This window comes from Micromys minutus (genome assembly GCF_963924665.1).
Source record: "Micromys minutus genome assembly, chromosome: X".
Classification (NCBI taxonomy): Eukaryota; Metazoa; Chordata; class Mammalia; order Rodentia; family Muridae; genus Micromys; species Micromys minutus.
Genome location: NC_137970.1, coordinates 72,885,294 through 72,902,447, shown reverse-complemented (window position 1 = coordinate 72,902,447; position 17,154 = coordinate 72,885,294). Strand labels below are relative to the sequence as shown.

General features: G+C 36.5%; 1 protein-coding gene across 3 annotated transcripts in view; it reads left to right on the top strand.

The window, feature by feature from the left end:
• The window catches only part of PCDH19 (protocadherin 19), a gene marked incomplete at its 3' end in the record, with an annotated part of 94,304 nt that overhangs the window by 47,246 nt on the left and 29,904 nt on the right, over nucleotides 1-17,154 (top strand). For 2 of the 3 annotated variants that reach the window (XM_080910936.1, XM_080910935.1), the window contains 2 exons: nucleotides 4,863-4,921; nucleotides 11,887-12,059. In XM_080910936.1, the coding sequence (XP_080767062.1) occupies nucleotides 4,863-4,921; nucleotides 11,887-12,059 (232 nt within the window). The remainder of the gene's footprint in view (nucleotides 1-4,862; nucleotides 4,922-11,886; nucleotides 12,060-17,154) is intronic. The other variant, XM_080910937.1, reaches the window with a different exon arrangement.

Below are 17,154 nucleotides of genomic sequence, written 5' to 3'. Positions count from 1 at the left end.
GCAAACAGAGAATGCACCTAAGCCACTGAAATAAAAAACAAAACAAGCAAAAAGCAAAAAAGAACCACAAATCCCAAAACACCTCACAAAACTCCATATATTGAAGACAGTGTAATTTCTATTTTAGAACCACATCTTCACACTCTCTACTCACAAGATATTAGCTCATTTTCTAGACTATGCTCATACATATAATTTTATAGTTTCCAAGAGCACAGTGAAGTAAAAGCGTCTAACGTAAAATGGCAGCAGTGTCTTGAGAAACAGCAACATATAGGGTTCCCCTCAAGTTAATGCTGTGAGCCACCGGCAAACAGTGCTTTTGGGTCACAGAGATTACAGTTTAAACCCACATGTCTAGTATTATATGTGTAGAAGGGAACACACAAATAACAAGGGAAAGGTTACATTATGCTTTTATACTCTAAAGAGGACAGTTTGGTGATACGTTTCAGAAACCAGTAAGAGAGCTGTATGGTTGTCTCAGTTCTAAAAGGGGAAAGTCCTAACCTCTGGACACCTCAGCTGTCCAGAAATCATTAATTCTTTACACACTGTAGAAAAAACAAGGTTTTAGTAAATCAAGACCAACTAAGAAATCTGCTTTTGGTAAATTCCTAAGGGGAGAAAGGCTTCTGGTTAGAGAAAGAATTTATGAATGTATTGGGTGATTTTTAAAGTGACATATTTCCCATCAAGATCAGAAATAAAAGTTTGCTCTTGACCCATTTTTAATGTCAAAATTACATTTTCAGAAACAAATGTTGTTCTTGTCTCTTTGCTGTGTTTCTGTGTTAACCTGGCTGTCTCATTAGAGATGGGGACATTTTCTAGTTAAATTAATGTGACATTTAGAGAAAAATTTCTCTCTCAATTGTTTCATGTTATTTGCCATTTAGAATACTTAGAGATGGGACTGGGATAATGTTAAGCAAATTTTCATTAAATAAGGCTGACCAGGAGTAATATAGTCACAGAAAATGGAAATCTCTGTATTATTTCTTGAAAAATCTGTTTCTTCTGTGGTTCTTTATTGAGATCACTTTGATAAACTTACAGAAATGCTATCATATGATCAACTGAGCCTCTATTAGCAAACACGGAACATTTGGCCAAAGCCTGTAGCTAGTTCCTTGTTCATGATCCTTGGACTTAACCATGGAGGTGCATTCAATTTGCTGGAGAAATGTTAAAAGTAGTATGAATCCTAGGCCAAGTATCTCACCATCTTTGGTAGATGGTACTTTAAAAACAGTTCATGAGATGATTTTAATATGCACAGGGAGCTAAGAAATACTCTTTAAGATATGCAAGATGTTTAGGTTCATTATGACAAGATGGTTTCTTTCTCAGAGTATTCTACATATCACTTTATACTCCACCAGATAAGGACAAATTGACTCAGTGTACAAGAACTAGATTTGGGTATATACCAGAACACAGTACTTCTTTCTTTGTACATGTATATGTATGTGTGGTATGTTTGAATGTGTGTGCAGGCCTGACTTTGATGTCAGTTTTCTTCTTCAGTCATTGTCCTCCACAATGAGGCATGAACAGAGATCATGGTTTCAGCTAGTCTGGTGAGTTAGTATGATCTGAGCATTCTCCGTATCCACCACCCAGTGGATTACAGATAGGCTGATCAGCCCACTTGACTTTTGGGTGGGCTCAAGACATCTAAACTCCAGTCTTTACGTTTGTACAGTAAATGCTTTATTTGTTAATGCATCCCCTTAGCCTGGACTATAATTCATTTTTAAAAGAAATTGTGTGTGTGTGAGTGTTTGTGTGTGTGTATGTGTGTGTGTGTGTGTGTGTGTGTGTGTGTATACAGTGTAGCTGTCTTCAGACACACCAGAAGAGGGCATCAGATATCATTACAGATGGTTGTGAGCTACCATGTAGTTTCTGGAAATTGAACTCAGGACCTCTGGAAGATCAGTCAGTGTTCTTAACCACTAAGCCATTTCTCTGGCCCCTGAGCTATAATTCTTGATGCTAATAAATATAGGCCTATAAGAAAATAAGCCTTCATGTCTAGTTAACACAGTTGTTTGAATGTAGAACTGAAACCAGAATCATGGATTCTGTTCTCATGTGAAAGATTCTGCTGTGTTCTTGCAGTTGCAACCCAGCTACTTTAGGGACTGAGACTAATTGTAAAGCTAAAAGACAATGGATGGATTGGAATAGCCTCATTCATTCTGAGAAAGTAGGTTCTAGAATTTGTTTTATTAGGATGTAGCACAACCCATCTGCTTGTTTGGATAATGGAACATTCATATTTAGAGTTCAGGATTCATAAGACTAGGGAGTTTACTCATTAAGTATAAAGAAGAAGGAAGATAGAGAAGGATGATAAAGTTCAGTGACATTTCTCTATTTTGAGTGGCACATCATACCTGTTGCATCTGGAAGTGGTTAGCCAATTTGTGATCCTTGGTGAGAAGGGAGAAATGTGAAAGTCATTATAACCAGGATTTCTAGAATTTTTCCCTACTACTAACTCATTGACTGCAAGTGAAATACCTCATGGTACTATAGATTATTCCTTTTGAAGTCCCTTAAGAGTATAGTAACATTTGCAAGATTATTCTTCTAGGCTCAAACAAGTGGTTCTTGCATGGTGCCTGGAGGTCAAGTCATCACAATGCATACCAACTTGATGTCTTCATCTTTACAAATTTTCTTCTGGAAACTATGTTTTTCTTAACATGATAGTAGCTTGGGATTATTTTTTCCTAGTGTTTTTGTATATCTTGTGTTTTTTGTTTTGTCTTGTTTGTTTGTTTGTTTCCACTTTACCTGTAAAGATTCTGTAAATTTGGCCAGGTTTTTTTTTTTTTTTTACTGGAAGGAAGTAAATTTCTGGTTCCATTTACAGTGTCAAGCTCTGTAGAAAGCAGTGTTGTAGAAACTCATCATGAGTCTTGATAAGTGCTGTTGAATTTCTCTTTTGAATTCATGTTCCAATGGCTTTTATTTCACACAGAAGAAAACTGAGGCACAGAAAAATCAAGTCACTTAAAAAAGAGTGTATTGTGAAACAAAGAAATAAATGGTGAGGTGCTCGGGCAGTTCCCTATTTGCGCAGAGTAAAATGATTTTGAGGAGCTGATAACTTCTTATTAAATTGCATATTGCACTCATTGTCATAAAACAAAATCAAACATATTTAGGTCACAGCATTTTGCCCATCGTGTGGGTAAAATGAATTTGCTAGAATGTTTCTTGGTTAAGTAACTGCTGAATGACTTATTACAGCAAACACTCAGGTCATACTCTCAGCACCCTTTCAAACTTGCCTCGTCCTCCTCCAGTGACATTTGTTACAATCTCAGTTTTCACTTACCAATCAATAAAGTAGAAATGTGTCGACAATTGTGATTTTTATTTCTTGAAAACCATTTCTTCCAGTATCATCAAACTTACTTGTGTTTACACTAAAGCACATCTAAAGATTTAGATGAAAACAGTGTAAGTAGATGTACTGTCTGTCTTCAAGTGAGCTCTGCATAGGGATCGTGGACCCCTTAGATTCCAGGACACTGGTGGGTTTTTGTTTCCTTTCCAATTCGCTCCCCTGTCCTCCCCCTCCCAACTATTCAGTGTCAACCATCTACCTACTCTAGATATCTAGGGTCCTTACCCTGACTTTTGGCTGTGTAGTGCCCATATGGTAGCTGGATTACTGTTACTTGCCTCATTTTCTCCTCTATCACACTGTGTGTCTTTGAATGCAAGGACCGCATCTAACAGCCTAGTGCAGTCAATGTCTGACAGGTAGTCATCTGAAAAGAATCTGCTATTTTGCTCTCTAGACAGCTATTATATTTCCATTTTCAGGCACTTTCACTTGAAGCAATTGCAGAAGGCCTCTAAAGAATGGTAGGGATGGCTGAATGGCAGGATGGGGGAAGAGATGTGTTAAGCATTTGGAGTTCATACAAAAGTTCAACAAGTGCTTTGTTTTTAACAGTGGATGTAAGATCACGTTTTCTAGGATACAGACTTCAGTTTAGATGCTTCCTTGGCTCCTACCCACTCTAAGGCTGTCCCCCTTCAGTCTACCAGGATTCCCAGTTCTCAAAAGCTGTTTTCCCTTTTCTTTCATCTAGCAGGTGCCCTGCCTTTGGTTTTGTAAAGCTCTTGCTGCAACCAGCTACTGAAACTGGTTTAGGCAGTAGTGTTTTAATGATAGGAGCCAAGACACAGGTTTGCTTGCAAACTTCATGTTGCACATGAAAGGCTTTGGTAACCCCTGTGGACTGACCTTCACCCTGTTTTAAGCATAATACCTGTTTGCCTTTATACCTGTGATAAAAGGAAAGCCATCCTGTGTAACCGATGCTGAACAAATAAATGTCTTAAAACAAAGGGAAGTGCAGAGTTCAAATCCACAGTAGGGGATTACCTTGCCGCATTTCCATATCGTTGGGATAAATATTTTAACATGTTAATTATCTACTTCTAATAAAAATACCTTTGAACTTATAGTCAATTTGATGGGCATAAAATGGTCTCCATTGGGGAATGGGAAGCAATTAGTTTCGGTAACGATTGTGAGTCATACTGTCTCTTTTCTCTAAGTGGTTACATGGTCAGTAGCCAGCCATATTCTAGAGAATGCTTGTATCAATTCCACCCTGGCCTCCAAGAATAGGCTGCTTCTTTTGGAGTGAACTTGGGGACTCCCACGGAAGGCATTCATCAAACTGCTGCCCAACTATGGCTTTTTCTTTCGGGGTCATTCTTTTTTCTTTTCTTTTTTTTTAACCACAATAAAAACCAATCCTTTTAAGTAGAGCACGTAGCTTGTTATTTGGAGTCATTTTTAATCTTTTTCTTTCTCATTGCAGACTGAGAACTATTCTTTTGACTCGAACTACGTGAATAGTCGTGCCCATTTAATCAAAAGGTAGGTTGGCTTGCTTTCACATTCCTACTTCTGAGCTTGATTTGATATATAAGAAAAACCCAAAACATTAAATTTTAAGACCTATGTCCTTTTGGATGTTGTGACATATGCCTATGTAGTTGTGCTAGGAAATGTGAGAAACTTAGAGAAAATATAGAAAGCAAGGATCCTTGTCAGTTACATCACACTGAGAGAATCACGGTTGGCCTTGCACCATATTTATTTCCATCAGAATACATGCAAATTAAAAGTGAAATCAGGATAGCATGAGATATTTACTGGTCATTTTGGAATTAATATAAGAAAGATTAGAAAACGTCCAAAATCAAACTGATATCTCACTGTTTGTTGCTACCCAGTTTAACTAATAGGAAGCCTCAACTTTTGTTCTCCTGTGGAGTTTGTAGTATGTTCTGCAGTTGTTATTATTTTGACAGTTGTGAAAATTTAAAGATATTTAAATGACAGATGAAATATATTTTATAATGATTTTCAGATGAGAGAGAAAAAGAAAAATTTTCTAATTTAATACTTGTCAAGACACTTTGAAGTGTTTTAGATGAGATCTAAAGTTTGTATGATTGGTTTACAACTTAGCTGTATTGTGAGTACAGAGTAGAGGTTTATATTGAGAAGATTCCATTGATATAATGTGCCCTAATTTCTTGTAATGGGGAAGAAAAAGAGATTGGGAACCTTCTAAAGAGGCAGAACTAAACAAAGGAGAGAACAAACGTAGAACAGCACTTGACCATTCAGATGATGCCTTTATTGCTGTTTCATGTAAATAGTCCCTTGAATGGTCCAGTGGTTATTCTGCAGCTAAAATTGAACACTGAGTATGTTTGTTAAAATAATAGCAATAAAGCAGACGGGCAAACAGTATATTAGAGCTGCGGTGGAGAAGATCTGAAAATTCTATTATTTTGCTGGCTGTAATCCCATAAATTTATATCACTGTAAGAGTGAGATTCAACAGGAAAACAAAATCTTTTCTTGTTGTACAAGAAACTCAAATTCAAATCCAATCTAATGTCTGTGGCAGCACTAACCCCCCAAACTATGGTAGATTTATCTGTATTGACTTAGGATAGCTTGTGACCTTTAGTGATGATCACCAGTCATCTTAAAAATGGTTAAGCTTGTGTTACCTGTCATAGTACAATTTGGAATATTTTGGAGTTGTTGGGAAAAATTCCCTGAACAAAAGGTAAGACAGTGAAAAATTTTTAAGTAGTTTTTTTTTTAGAAAGAATGAAAAAGTCTCTTTTTATGTACTGGTTAGAGGGGCTTTGCAGAAAAATACTGCTTTTTTTCTGCTTCAGGTCTGTTATTTTGAAATCTTTTTTGAACTGGTAAAAACAGTGACTTGGTTGATCCTTACAGGTCTCTGGGGCTAGTTCATTCTGGGTACCTGGAAATTCTCTGACTAGGTTAAACCGATAATACAAGCCTGATTTTCATAGCCTACTAGAAAGCTAAAACTCCTGGGGACCTGCAAATCTTAGATCAGCTTCAAATATCCAACTTACAAGGCTGACTTATGAGATAAAGACTTATGTTAAAACATTTAGCTTTGGAGATACATGGATTTCCACAGCAGCTTTGAGACTCAGTGGAAACCTCTGATTTTGATTAATTACTTTACATGTACTTTTATATACACATGTGCACAAAAACTGCATCCTGGAACTGGATGGGCTCCTGGAGGAAATATTTCTAGATGTGGCCTAATAAGCAGTAGTGTATTTACCAGTGACCACTGATTGCTAGGAAATACACACACACACACACACACACACACACACACACACACACACACACACACACACACACACACACACATTTTATAGAACTGTGATGGTTTGGGGAAACCATGAAGGCTTTTCTGCAGTCAGTTGCATTTAAACAAATTCCAATACCCAGGAAGAAACAGCATGGCTTGCATGCTAGCCTTTTCTGCAGAATAACTGCTTTAAGTGTAAAATCTGTAGGAAATCACAGTGGTGACTAATATTAACACTGACCCCAAGGGGATCAAGCCATGGGAAAAGTCATTAACTGTCCAGCAAGATGTTTAAGACCCATGATTGCTTGCAAATATTTCCTGGACAGGAAATTCTGAATCTTGTCCTTAGTCTTAATTTTTTTTTAGGAAATCTCAGAATTTCTAAAATGGCAAGCAAAGTTCACCCTAATTCTTAGAATTTGTTTTCCTATACATTTTTTCTCATCTTACATTTACTTTCTAGTTGTCCAAGGACATTTTATAGAATGCTGTCTTGGACTTTCCTAGCCAGACTCTATACACTTTTAATTCTTTCACACTTGTCTACGTTTGGTAGTTGAGCACTGGCCCTCTCTGGTTCTTTCCTATAGCAGTCATGGTTCCTATATGAAATCATAAAAAAGATGGGGCAAGATGCATTTCATTCTTTTTGATATAAGATCAAAGGAGTAATATAAAATACTACATGACAAGGTTCATACAATATCATCTCTAAAGTTTAATATTTTTCTATGGCATTATCTGAGAATATACCTGAGTTGGTTTCTGAAACCCAGATTGGCAAACTAAGTTAGTTTTTTTTTTCCTGTATGGATTTCAGTACCACTATGCTTGTATTCCTGCTAATGGATTTTAGTAGCACTATGCTTGCATTCCTGTTATCTTCTCAAAGTATGGAAGGCCAGCGGTAATGCTATTTTCCACAGCTGCAACATTCTTTCCTCAAGCCTGTTCTCTGCACTGCTGGCTAATATCAACTCCTGGAGTGCTTTTGGAGCCATATCAAGTAGAGCATGGGGCTGTAGCTCAAAGAAAACAGAACAGTAATTGAGCAACATATCAGAAGCAGTTTAGAAAAGAAGATGAACCCTGGCTTCTAAGCTATGCATGGTGGTTTTTGTTACTACCAAAATAGTACTGGAGTTCTGTAGCATCTGGCATGGTGCCTCGTATGTGGTCAGTACTTGGTACATGTTTTTCAGATAAATAGGAGGAAGGAGTAGAGGGGAAACATTTTTTCCTATTAAAAGTTTTCTTTTAAAGCAGCAATTTCTGAACAATATTATGTATCAGTAAAGGCAGTCTATTTCTCCATCTTTAGAGAAGTTCCAAATATTAACATAAATTAACAGGCTCTAAGGTGATTAATGGCAAAAGCGGTCTGGAAATGACTCTGAATTACACTTCCTTAAAGCCAGTTACAATACTCTTTTTGACACTTACTTCTTAGTCATGCATATGGAATCACCTATTGGAGATTTGACCTGTATCCTTTCAGATTCTTCTGTCTTTTGCAAAAGTAATGTTTTAAAAGACACATACAGGTTAGTTTTAGTGTAATGTTCTTTCACCAAACGTGTACAGAGAACTCTGCTCTAGGTGTTTTAAAATGAACTTGTCCCTCTTCTGGCCACCAGAGCAGTAATAGAAACCTTTGCATTTACAATAGCATTGAAAACAGGTGTCCCTAATTTATTATCCCACAAAAGTTGTTTTACAAGTGTCTCATCTCCCAAGAGGTACACAGGTAATAAAGCAAGTGAAATCAACATTTTTATGCCAGGCATAAATTGTTATTTGTTTTGGGTGAGTAGCCATTTACCAGGCTGTTTTACTGTTTGTGGCTTCTTGCTCACTGGTTCTTAAACTGCCTTACACAAATCCATTCATTAAGCCACTAAACATCCCTACAAGATCACAGTAAGCGGTACTTAGTTTGTCAGATGGGCAAACTAATCTTTAAATGAGCTAACTATCCTGAGGTTTGAAAGGGCAGTTCTATACCTTTGTGATTTTTCTTCTTTTGTTTACACCACCAGTTCCTTAGATCATAGTAGCTAGTTTTTTCCAGTTTTAATATTTTCTTGATTTTATAAAACCTGGAACTCCACCCCCAGAAGCCTGGAGGTAGATTGCACTATTCTGATGCATATAAAATGGATGACAAAATTTTTAAAAGGCAGATTTAAAACCAATTAGGAGAAGCGAGATAGAGATCACCAGGTTCCAGGGTGATAACTCAGTGCAATTAAACATTATGCTTACCTTGAAGATTTCGAGAAATGAAAAGTGCATCAGGTCATATAGTTTTTACCATAAATAAAGCAAGGACATATATTTGACAGGAGATATATCTTTTTGTTTCCAAATTTTAGGAGAAATGGCATAATGGACAATGGCTGCCAATTGTTTACAGGAGATAGGAAAATTGGTTAAATAAATGTAAAATTCTTTACAATCCCATAACCATGACTGTATCATTTAATTGTAATGTGAATTATAATCCAGAATAGTGATCATATTAAATAATGTTAATTTCTTTGGACATCTATTTCTATTTGTCTTTTCATGCAAAGTATCTTACTGAGTCTTCAGGATGATCTTCTGAAGGAGACTTTATCAAGTGCACTTATTAAAGCAAGGGAATCAAGGATTGGATGTGGAGCCTAGAGCCACACACAAAGTGGCAGATTGGATTTTTTTTTTTTTTTTTTTTTTTTTTTTTTTTTTTTTTTTTGCACAACATGCTACAGAAATGGTGAAAGAATGTAGAATGGTTTTTCTCAACTGAAGGTGATTTGCAGTGTCTCCCTGGAGAGATTTTTAATTATTAAACTTTGTGGTGGTCATCACTGACAATTAATGGGAAAAGGCTAAAAGACCCATAAAACCTCTCATAATGTACAGGATGTACACAACAAAGAATTATGTGACCTAAAATTTCAATAGTACCAAGATTAAGAATCCCTACTCTAAGGGATGGCCAATTATATTTGTCCTTAGACTATTTCATTCACTAGCATATAACTCAAGCAAATTTTGGTAACTATTGAAATGCATTCAATTTAGCCTTGTGTTCTTTGGCTTAACATGGCAGTTTTTGTGCTAAAGATTTAAAGAAATTTTCATTATGTTTCACAACCAGATAATATAGGTTGCAAGCTTATATTTATCATAAACAAGGAATAGTCTGTAATATCATGCAGGCAGGTTATTGGTTCTCTCTGGAGGTATTCTGGATGCTTATAGGCAGGGCCAATATTTGTTTCTAAATTATAAACTTTGAATCCATTTAAATTTTGGATTATTATATTCAGGAAACCATAGAATCTCTGCCATGAAGCTAAGAAATCTTTAAATCCCGAGTTTTCAATTGGTCCTTTTGACCATGACAGAATTATAGGATTTTCTTACATAGATTTAAGTCCTGGTAGGTTGATTGGACTGAGCCATCTCTGTGACATAATTTGGAGAAGCTGAGTAAACAGGCCTGTTGAGTGATTTGGATTTTAATGACTTTGATGCTCAGATATATTTTCAGAAATAATTAACTAACAGGACAGTGCATTATATCACCAGACTCCTCATTTTCTTATAACCATGGCTTTCCAGTTACTTCTTTCTTGATCTTTCACTTTTTATGTTTATGTTACCAAGCATTCAACATCTATGTTGGTCATATGTTAATTTTATAGGCTTCCTCTAAGACAAATGTGCAGAGTGACAGAGTGTCCTTGGTTCATGGCATAGTTCTAGCCATATGCAGTGAACGTTTTAATGACTCTGAGAGGCAGCCTTGTGAATGTTCAAAATTTCAAGCATTGATTCATATAGTTGTGGAGATTTCATAAAATTTGTGCTTGGTATCCAATAAACTAGAAGGCTAGAGCAGCTGATGGTATAATTTGAAAGTCTGAGGATTAGAGACCCAGTTGTAGATTTTCCAATCTGAGTGTGGAAGCCTGAAAATGAGGAGTTCTGAGTATGGGAGAATATTGATGTCCTAGTTCAAGTAGAAAGGATATTCAACCTTTTGCTTATTGTTCTTTTCAGGACGTCTTCAATGGATTGGATGAATCCTACCAACATTGGGGAAAGATACATGCTTTACTCAGTTCTTCAATCTAAATGCTAATCTCTTCAGCTAACACACTCAAAGACACATTCTGAAATAAGGTGTAACTAGCTACCTGGATCACCCTTTGCCCAGTCAAATAGACATCTAAAAATAGACCAAACCCTTTCTGTGCATCACTGATTTCTTCAGCTACAGTCATCCTTTTCTTTGAATTGGTCCCCCTGTCATTTTTACTCAAAACCGACAGGGGCGCTACATGTGGTAGTTTAGGCTTGTAATCCCAGGATGCAGGAAGAGGAGGCTGAAGAAGGGGTTTATCAAAACTTCAAAGGCCAATGTTGACTACATATCAAGGTGCTGGTCAGCCTTGGGTACAGAATGAGACTCTGTTTCAAAAAACATCCAAGCAATGAAAGAAGCAGGAGACTGACCTGGTTTTCTTCAACCCTGATCATTCTGTTAATTGTACTACCTCAAGTTCTGCCACTTTTGCTTTTTATAGCTGATGATTAGTAGGTGTCTCTAGAGAAACAATTTTAACCACTAACATTTGACAAGCTGAGTTTGATCTTAGATGTGTTACACTTGTTTTCTTTTGTTTTCCCATCAGTGTGACCTTGTGCAAGTTATGTAACTTCTATAAACTCTGTCGTCTCATGTATAAATATGAATATTATTAGCACCTTTTCCTTATACAGCCAATATGACTTAAAAAGTTAATGTTGATCGATTAAAACAGCAACTCACGAACAGTAATTTCTCAGAAAACACGAACTATTTCTATTTGACTTTAATTGTATAAGAGTGGGAAAGAAACAAAATTGTGATATTCTTTAGAAATGTTTTTAGATTTTGCTCTCTAGCCACCTTGCCTGCAAATAAACATATGGTCTGTATCAGCATTCAATATTGAGAAGCACTTTTTATTGTTAAATTCTATTATCTTCTAACAGGAATGTCTCTTCTTCATACTTCTACCCTTTTGGACAATCTAGCCACTGCTGGCCTCCTTACAGAGCTGACATCATCCTGGCTTAGGAAAGATTTTAAAAGTCAGATCTATCTCAGTTGTAAATTAACATCCTTTCTTCAACCCAGCAGCTCCACCTTCAAGGACCTAGAGGGCAACAGCCTGAAGGATAGTGGACATGAGGAAAGTGACCAGACCGACAGTGAGCATGATGTCCAGAGGAGCCTGTACTGCGATACTGCTGTGAATGATGTTCTGAACACCAGTGTGACCTCCATGGGATCTCAGATGCCTGACCATGGTAAGGGATGGACAACTTTAAGTTGAAATGATGTGCTCCAAAGAACCCAGAGTCTTTCTAGACTCATTGTAATACTTTACTGCCTTGCGTGTGTTATTTGTTTGTTGACATGTTAGCAGCATTTAGAGAGTTTTGAAAAGTACATCTGTTGAGATAAGCGAACCTCCTTGTATAATGTTGAAACATTTTATAAGCTGACTGCACCCACATTCTCTTTAATAATAACTGCACTGAGCACATAGGAAGCAAGCAGATGCTTTCTCACCAGGAATAAATGGCTGCTTATGCTGTAGTGCATGGATTCAGCTGATCAATTAAATTTCATAGAACATAGCTCCAATGAGACTAGAGAAGTGGGGTTTCTTTCTCTATTAGTCTGGTTAATTCACCCCAGAGACTGTTCTCTGCCCACAGATTCTCAAGTCTTTTCTGGGGATACAAAGCACTAGACATTGTATTTTGCCTACAGTGTTGCTATTCCAAAGCTGTGGAGCTACTGCATTGGTCTATGTCATTGGTTACAAGTGAGGCAGGCTTAGAAGAGAATGTGGCCGAGTCAATACAAATCCTTCTGTTATTGTAAAATGAGTCCCAAAGCACATGTGTGGAGCCATGTCCTCATGTATGAAGAGAGTCTATTTTTATGAACCCATATACAAGTACTTTTAGGAAGACATGCTCTTTAAAACTGTGCTAGGAAGAAACCAGGGTATTAAAACACTAGTAGAGTTTAACTAAGGCAGATTGTTCATATGGACTTGGGCACAAATGTCATTTTCAATATTTTACTGATGTAAACATGGTATGCAACCAGCCTGTCTTTTCCAATTAAGAAGTCTGAATTCAATTTGGTGTTTAGGCTCAGTGAAGCTTCAGAATGCTTGGCCATGTCTTGAAAAAAAGCTAGTCTCTTGCTCAGCTGGAAGCCCTACTGCTAAAAGTCTTAAAGATGAGAAAACAAAATATGGTGATTACGTGCTGGTCTTCAGCTGTCTCATTTCACTGTAAACATCATTAAACTCTTTTGTTTTGGTTTTCTAAGTGAATCCAAAAAATGCATGATTCACAAAACTAAATGTTTTTCATGGAAAAAAGTTAGCCACTGTAAATTCTATTAAATTGTCTAATCCATTCCCTCCTCAGGAGATTCAAGTGTCAAAGTCTATAATATAGAGAGGTCACTTCCAATTGTACTTTGCTTCTTTCCTTAATTGGTGAGTGGTGACATCTACAGAGATAATATACTTTCTGGGAAACCTTACTGTATGACTGAGGATGAAAAAATTAAACATTTATATAGCTGAAACAGAGGCAATTTAATTCTCAGAGGATGCAGACAGATATGTATCATTTCCTACTCATGTGTATCTCAAAGAAAGGCTTTCTTCATTTAGATCAGAAAGGTTTTCTCTTAGATGCGCTGTAAAATGAAATTACTCCAGGAAAGAAAATCGCCGTAATTGATTCTCACTTTATGCCTGGCTAGACCAACATCTGTTTTAATTTTTTGTCACATTTCTCTAGGAAAACAGTATCAGTGGGCTGCAGCTTGATGGTCTGAGTGTTTCTTACAAATGACTTGCCTTATGTACTGTGTGGATTAAATAACAGCAAGAATATTAGAAAATGAATATATGACAGTATCCAAAGACTCTCCTACATAAAAATTGATGATTTTACACACACTCATGCACATAGACACATTTTTCTTTGCTATACCATTTTGGCAACATCTTTATTTTTTTGTATATTTGATTTACAAGCTTAAAATTTCATTTTTATCATCTCAGCAATGGTTAAACTTTGAAGTAACACTTGAGCTGGTCCTTTTGAGTTTGAGTGACAGAAGACATTGTACTCTTGTTGAAATCTGTCTTTACCTTGTGATACCCAACAACTTCTGATAATTTTATAGTAATACATAACTGTGTATTCTAAATCAACTCCAGGATTTTTGCACAGACTGTGTTCCTTGCTAACTTGGGTTGATTATTAGTACTCAAAATAATAACAACAACAAAACAAAACCCAAAACCTAAAACCAAACAACCAACCAAAAAGAAAAAAACAAACAAAGGAAAAAACAAGCCAACCATTAATTCAATCCACTTACATTTTATAGTATTTTTTTTGTCTCAAAACTGCATTCATGTAAGTGTATCTTATTTTATGCTAAGGCCCACTAATTGAAAGGCACTCACTAGGAGAATTTACCATACAATCCTGATCTTGAACTTTTCAGACAAAACTGAATCTGATACTTCTTTTTGTTTGTGAGAACCACTGCAACAGCATAGCAAACACAACCGACAAAGGGTAAAATCTTACACTATTTATTGGGGAGTTTGACTCATCTTGGATAAAATAACTGTGGGTCTTTCTTATGACATTTCTACTTTCAACATTAGCATTACATCTTTCTCTGTACATGTGGGAACATGTATTTGGTGGGAAATTCCAGAAATGTCAAAGTAAACAACAAAAAAAGATTTTTATATACCCATTTTTTTCTGTGAGTGGCAGGAATGGTTTATTATATGATCTCATTGTATTGTCAGTACTTAAGATGGTACAGATTATATTTGGTCCACTCCTTTTGAGAGAAACTGGAGCTCTAGGCTTCACTGAACTGTCTTAAGCGCCTTCAGTATTTGTTTTTATAACTTTGCTACAGCATTTGACTGCTCAGTGTGAATGACAAGGGGATCGTCTGTCTTGAGTAAAGGCCCAAATGTCTTAGTTTTCAGAAGCTTTTCTCTGAGAGTCCTCTTAGGCATTGAAACTCTAGAATTTCTCTGTTCAGTGAGGGAAGGAGACTTTTTAAAAGACTTTCAAATTCAAAAGACAAAACCCGGATGTTTAGTCACTGGAGAGTTTGGATTGTGTTTTGATTACTTCATAGAAACTTTTGGTGGTGTGGGTCAGAATGCCAACAAAGGGATAAAAGAGTCTCTGCATTCTACATCACTCTAGACCACAGCATCTCTCTTAATAACTTTGAAACCAGGTCAGTAGGTAGGTGAACTTGTTGAGTTTAATTCCTTGATTGCCACAGAACTCTAGCTTTATTTGCTATCCATCACACCCATAAATTGATATGGTTGATCTAGGTTTGTCTCCTCTCCTGTGAATCTTGTGACTTCCTGGAAAGGAACATGTTCTTTAACCTAAGTTTCCTCTTGACACAGTTTAGAATATTGTATCTCAATTGGTATCATAGTACCTTGAGAACAAGTGTTACCACATTTGCCAAGCTTATTTTCTGACTAGGCTCCCCGGGTGATTTGATGCTGAGCTTGGACATCACAATCACATCTCTTAACTAATGCATTTCTTATCTGATTGTATTCAGTAAGTTTACCAATTTTCAGAGAAGAGAAGAATATTGACTCCTTTAATGCCGAAAATTGGCAATAGGGTGGTAAGCAATGGCTGAGGCTCCTGATTTTGTTGCATAATGGAGGGTATTAGCAGATTGAATCTCTTCTTAGCCAAGTTTTCTCTGAGATGCATATAGCCTTGCTTCCCTCTTACTTCTTTTTGCAAGGCCTTTTATGGTGATGCAGATATTGCATTATGCTTAAATGTAAAGTTTATGGGGATCCTATTTAAGCACCGCACACTAGTTCCAAGTAATTTGTTTCAAATCACACTCAATTTCCTTATGATTTCAATTATTGATTATAAATTTATCTACTGAAAAGATGACTGTAATTGCTCTAATATACACCTAATTTGGAGTTCACCACAACACTGAGTTGGTTTCCTTCCCATACTAATTGGTATCAAACAGAAGCAATACACAGAAACTTACAGTGATGTTGATCTGTTTTTCACAACCAAGCACACCCAAATGCAAGATAATCATTGCTTCATTTAGGGAAGAGGTTTTAACGGGGAAGTGCTAAGTGCAGCACTTTACTTATTCATTTACAAAGCTCATCACCTATACATTACTTAATGTGTTTTCTGTGTAAAATATGGATCAGAAGAACTTGGTGTGCACCTAATGTGACTGCTGCTACACCATTGCCATGAAAATGTCCCATAGTCTTCCTGCCATACATACACTAGTGTCAACCATAAGTATATGTTTGTACCCAACACTCTATCAACAGTGTGGCATTTCATATTCTCTAGTCTTTTAATAAAATTAGAATTCAGTGACTGAACATCTTTATCTCCTTATCTATCCCCCTGACTTACCTTTCACCTCACTAAATTTCCAAACATTCATTTCAATTAATCTCTTGGCAAAACAGGGAGTTCTCAGTGGAGAATATTTTGTGACATTGCAAAGCAGTATGCTGCTGGGCTCCAAAAATTATAGCTCTGACCAGATGTTCATGGAGTAATTGAAAATTCTATTTTATCAGAATAGCATTTGCTGTCAAAAAGTTTTATCTTTACTTCAACAAAGAGGTTGATTAGATCCCCTTGGACCTGAATTAGCATCTTTGAGGCTAGATATACTGTTTTGCAATTCATGTAGTTATTTCCTAGTTTTGCTCATATAGGAACTGAAAAAAAAAACTCTTAATCTTCTTGCAAATATACACACTGAAATGTTTAATTACTTGAACATAGAATCAGATTTACAATGTTGCCATATATATACATGGCATTCTGCCCCAGGCACAGTATAGTATTTTGATAGTAAGTATTAAGTAGGCATAAGACATACACACACTAATTTTTCTTTCAAAAATTAAAAAAATAATATTACATTTATTTATTTGTGTATACATGGGATGAGTGTCTGTGTCTGTCTGTCTTTTTGTCTGTCTCCCCCCCACGTGTGTATGTGTGTGTGTGTGTGTGTGTGTGTGTGTGTGTGTGTGTGTGTGTGTGTAGGGGGGGTTAGAGAGAGTTAGAGAGAGTTCAAGCAGTGACAAACATGCCGATGTTAGAGGACAACTTGGGGAAATTGGTTCTCTTTTCCACTGTTTGGGTCCTGAAGACTGAACTGTAAAAGCCTCTACCAAATGACCTATCTGCTATTCCTCTTTCAACAATATTTTGAGGGCTCATGTGTATGGCTCTGGAAATCAAATGCATTAACTCTGTTGTTACTGACCTGCTAAAGTACCATATT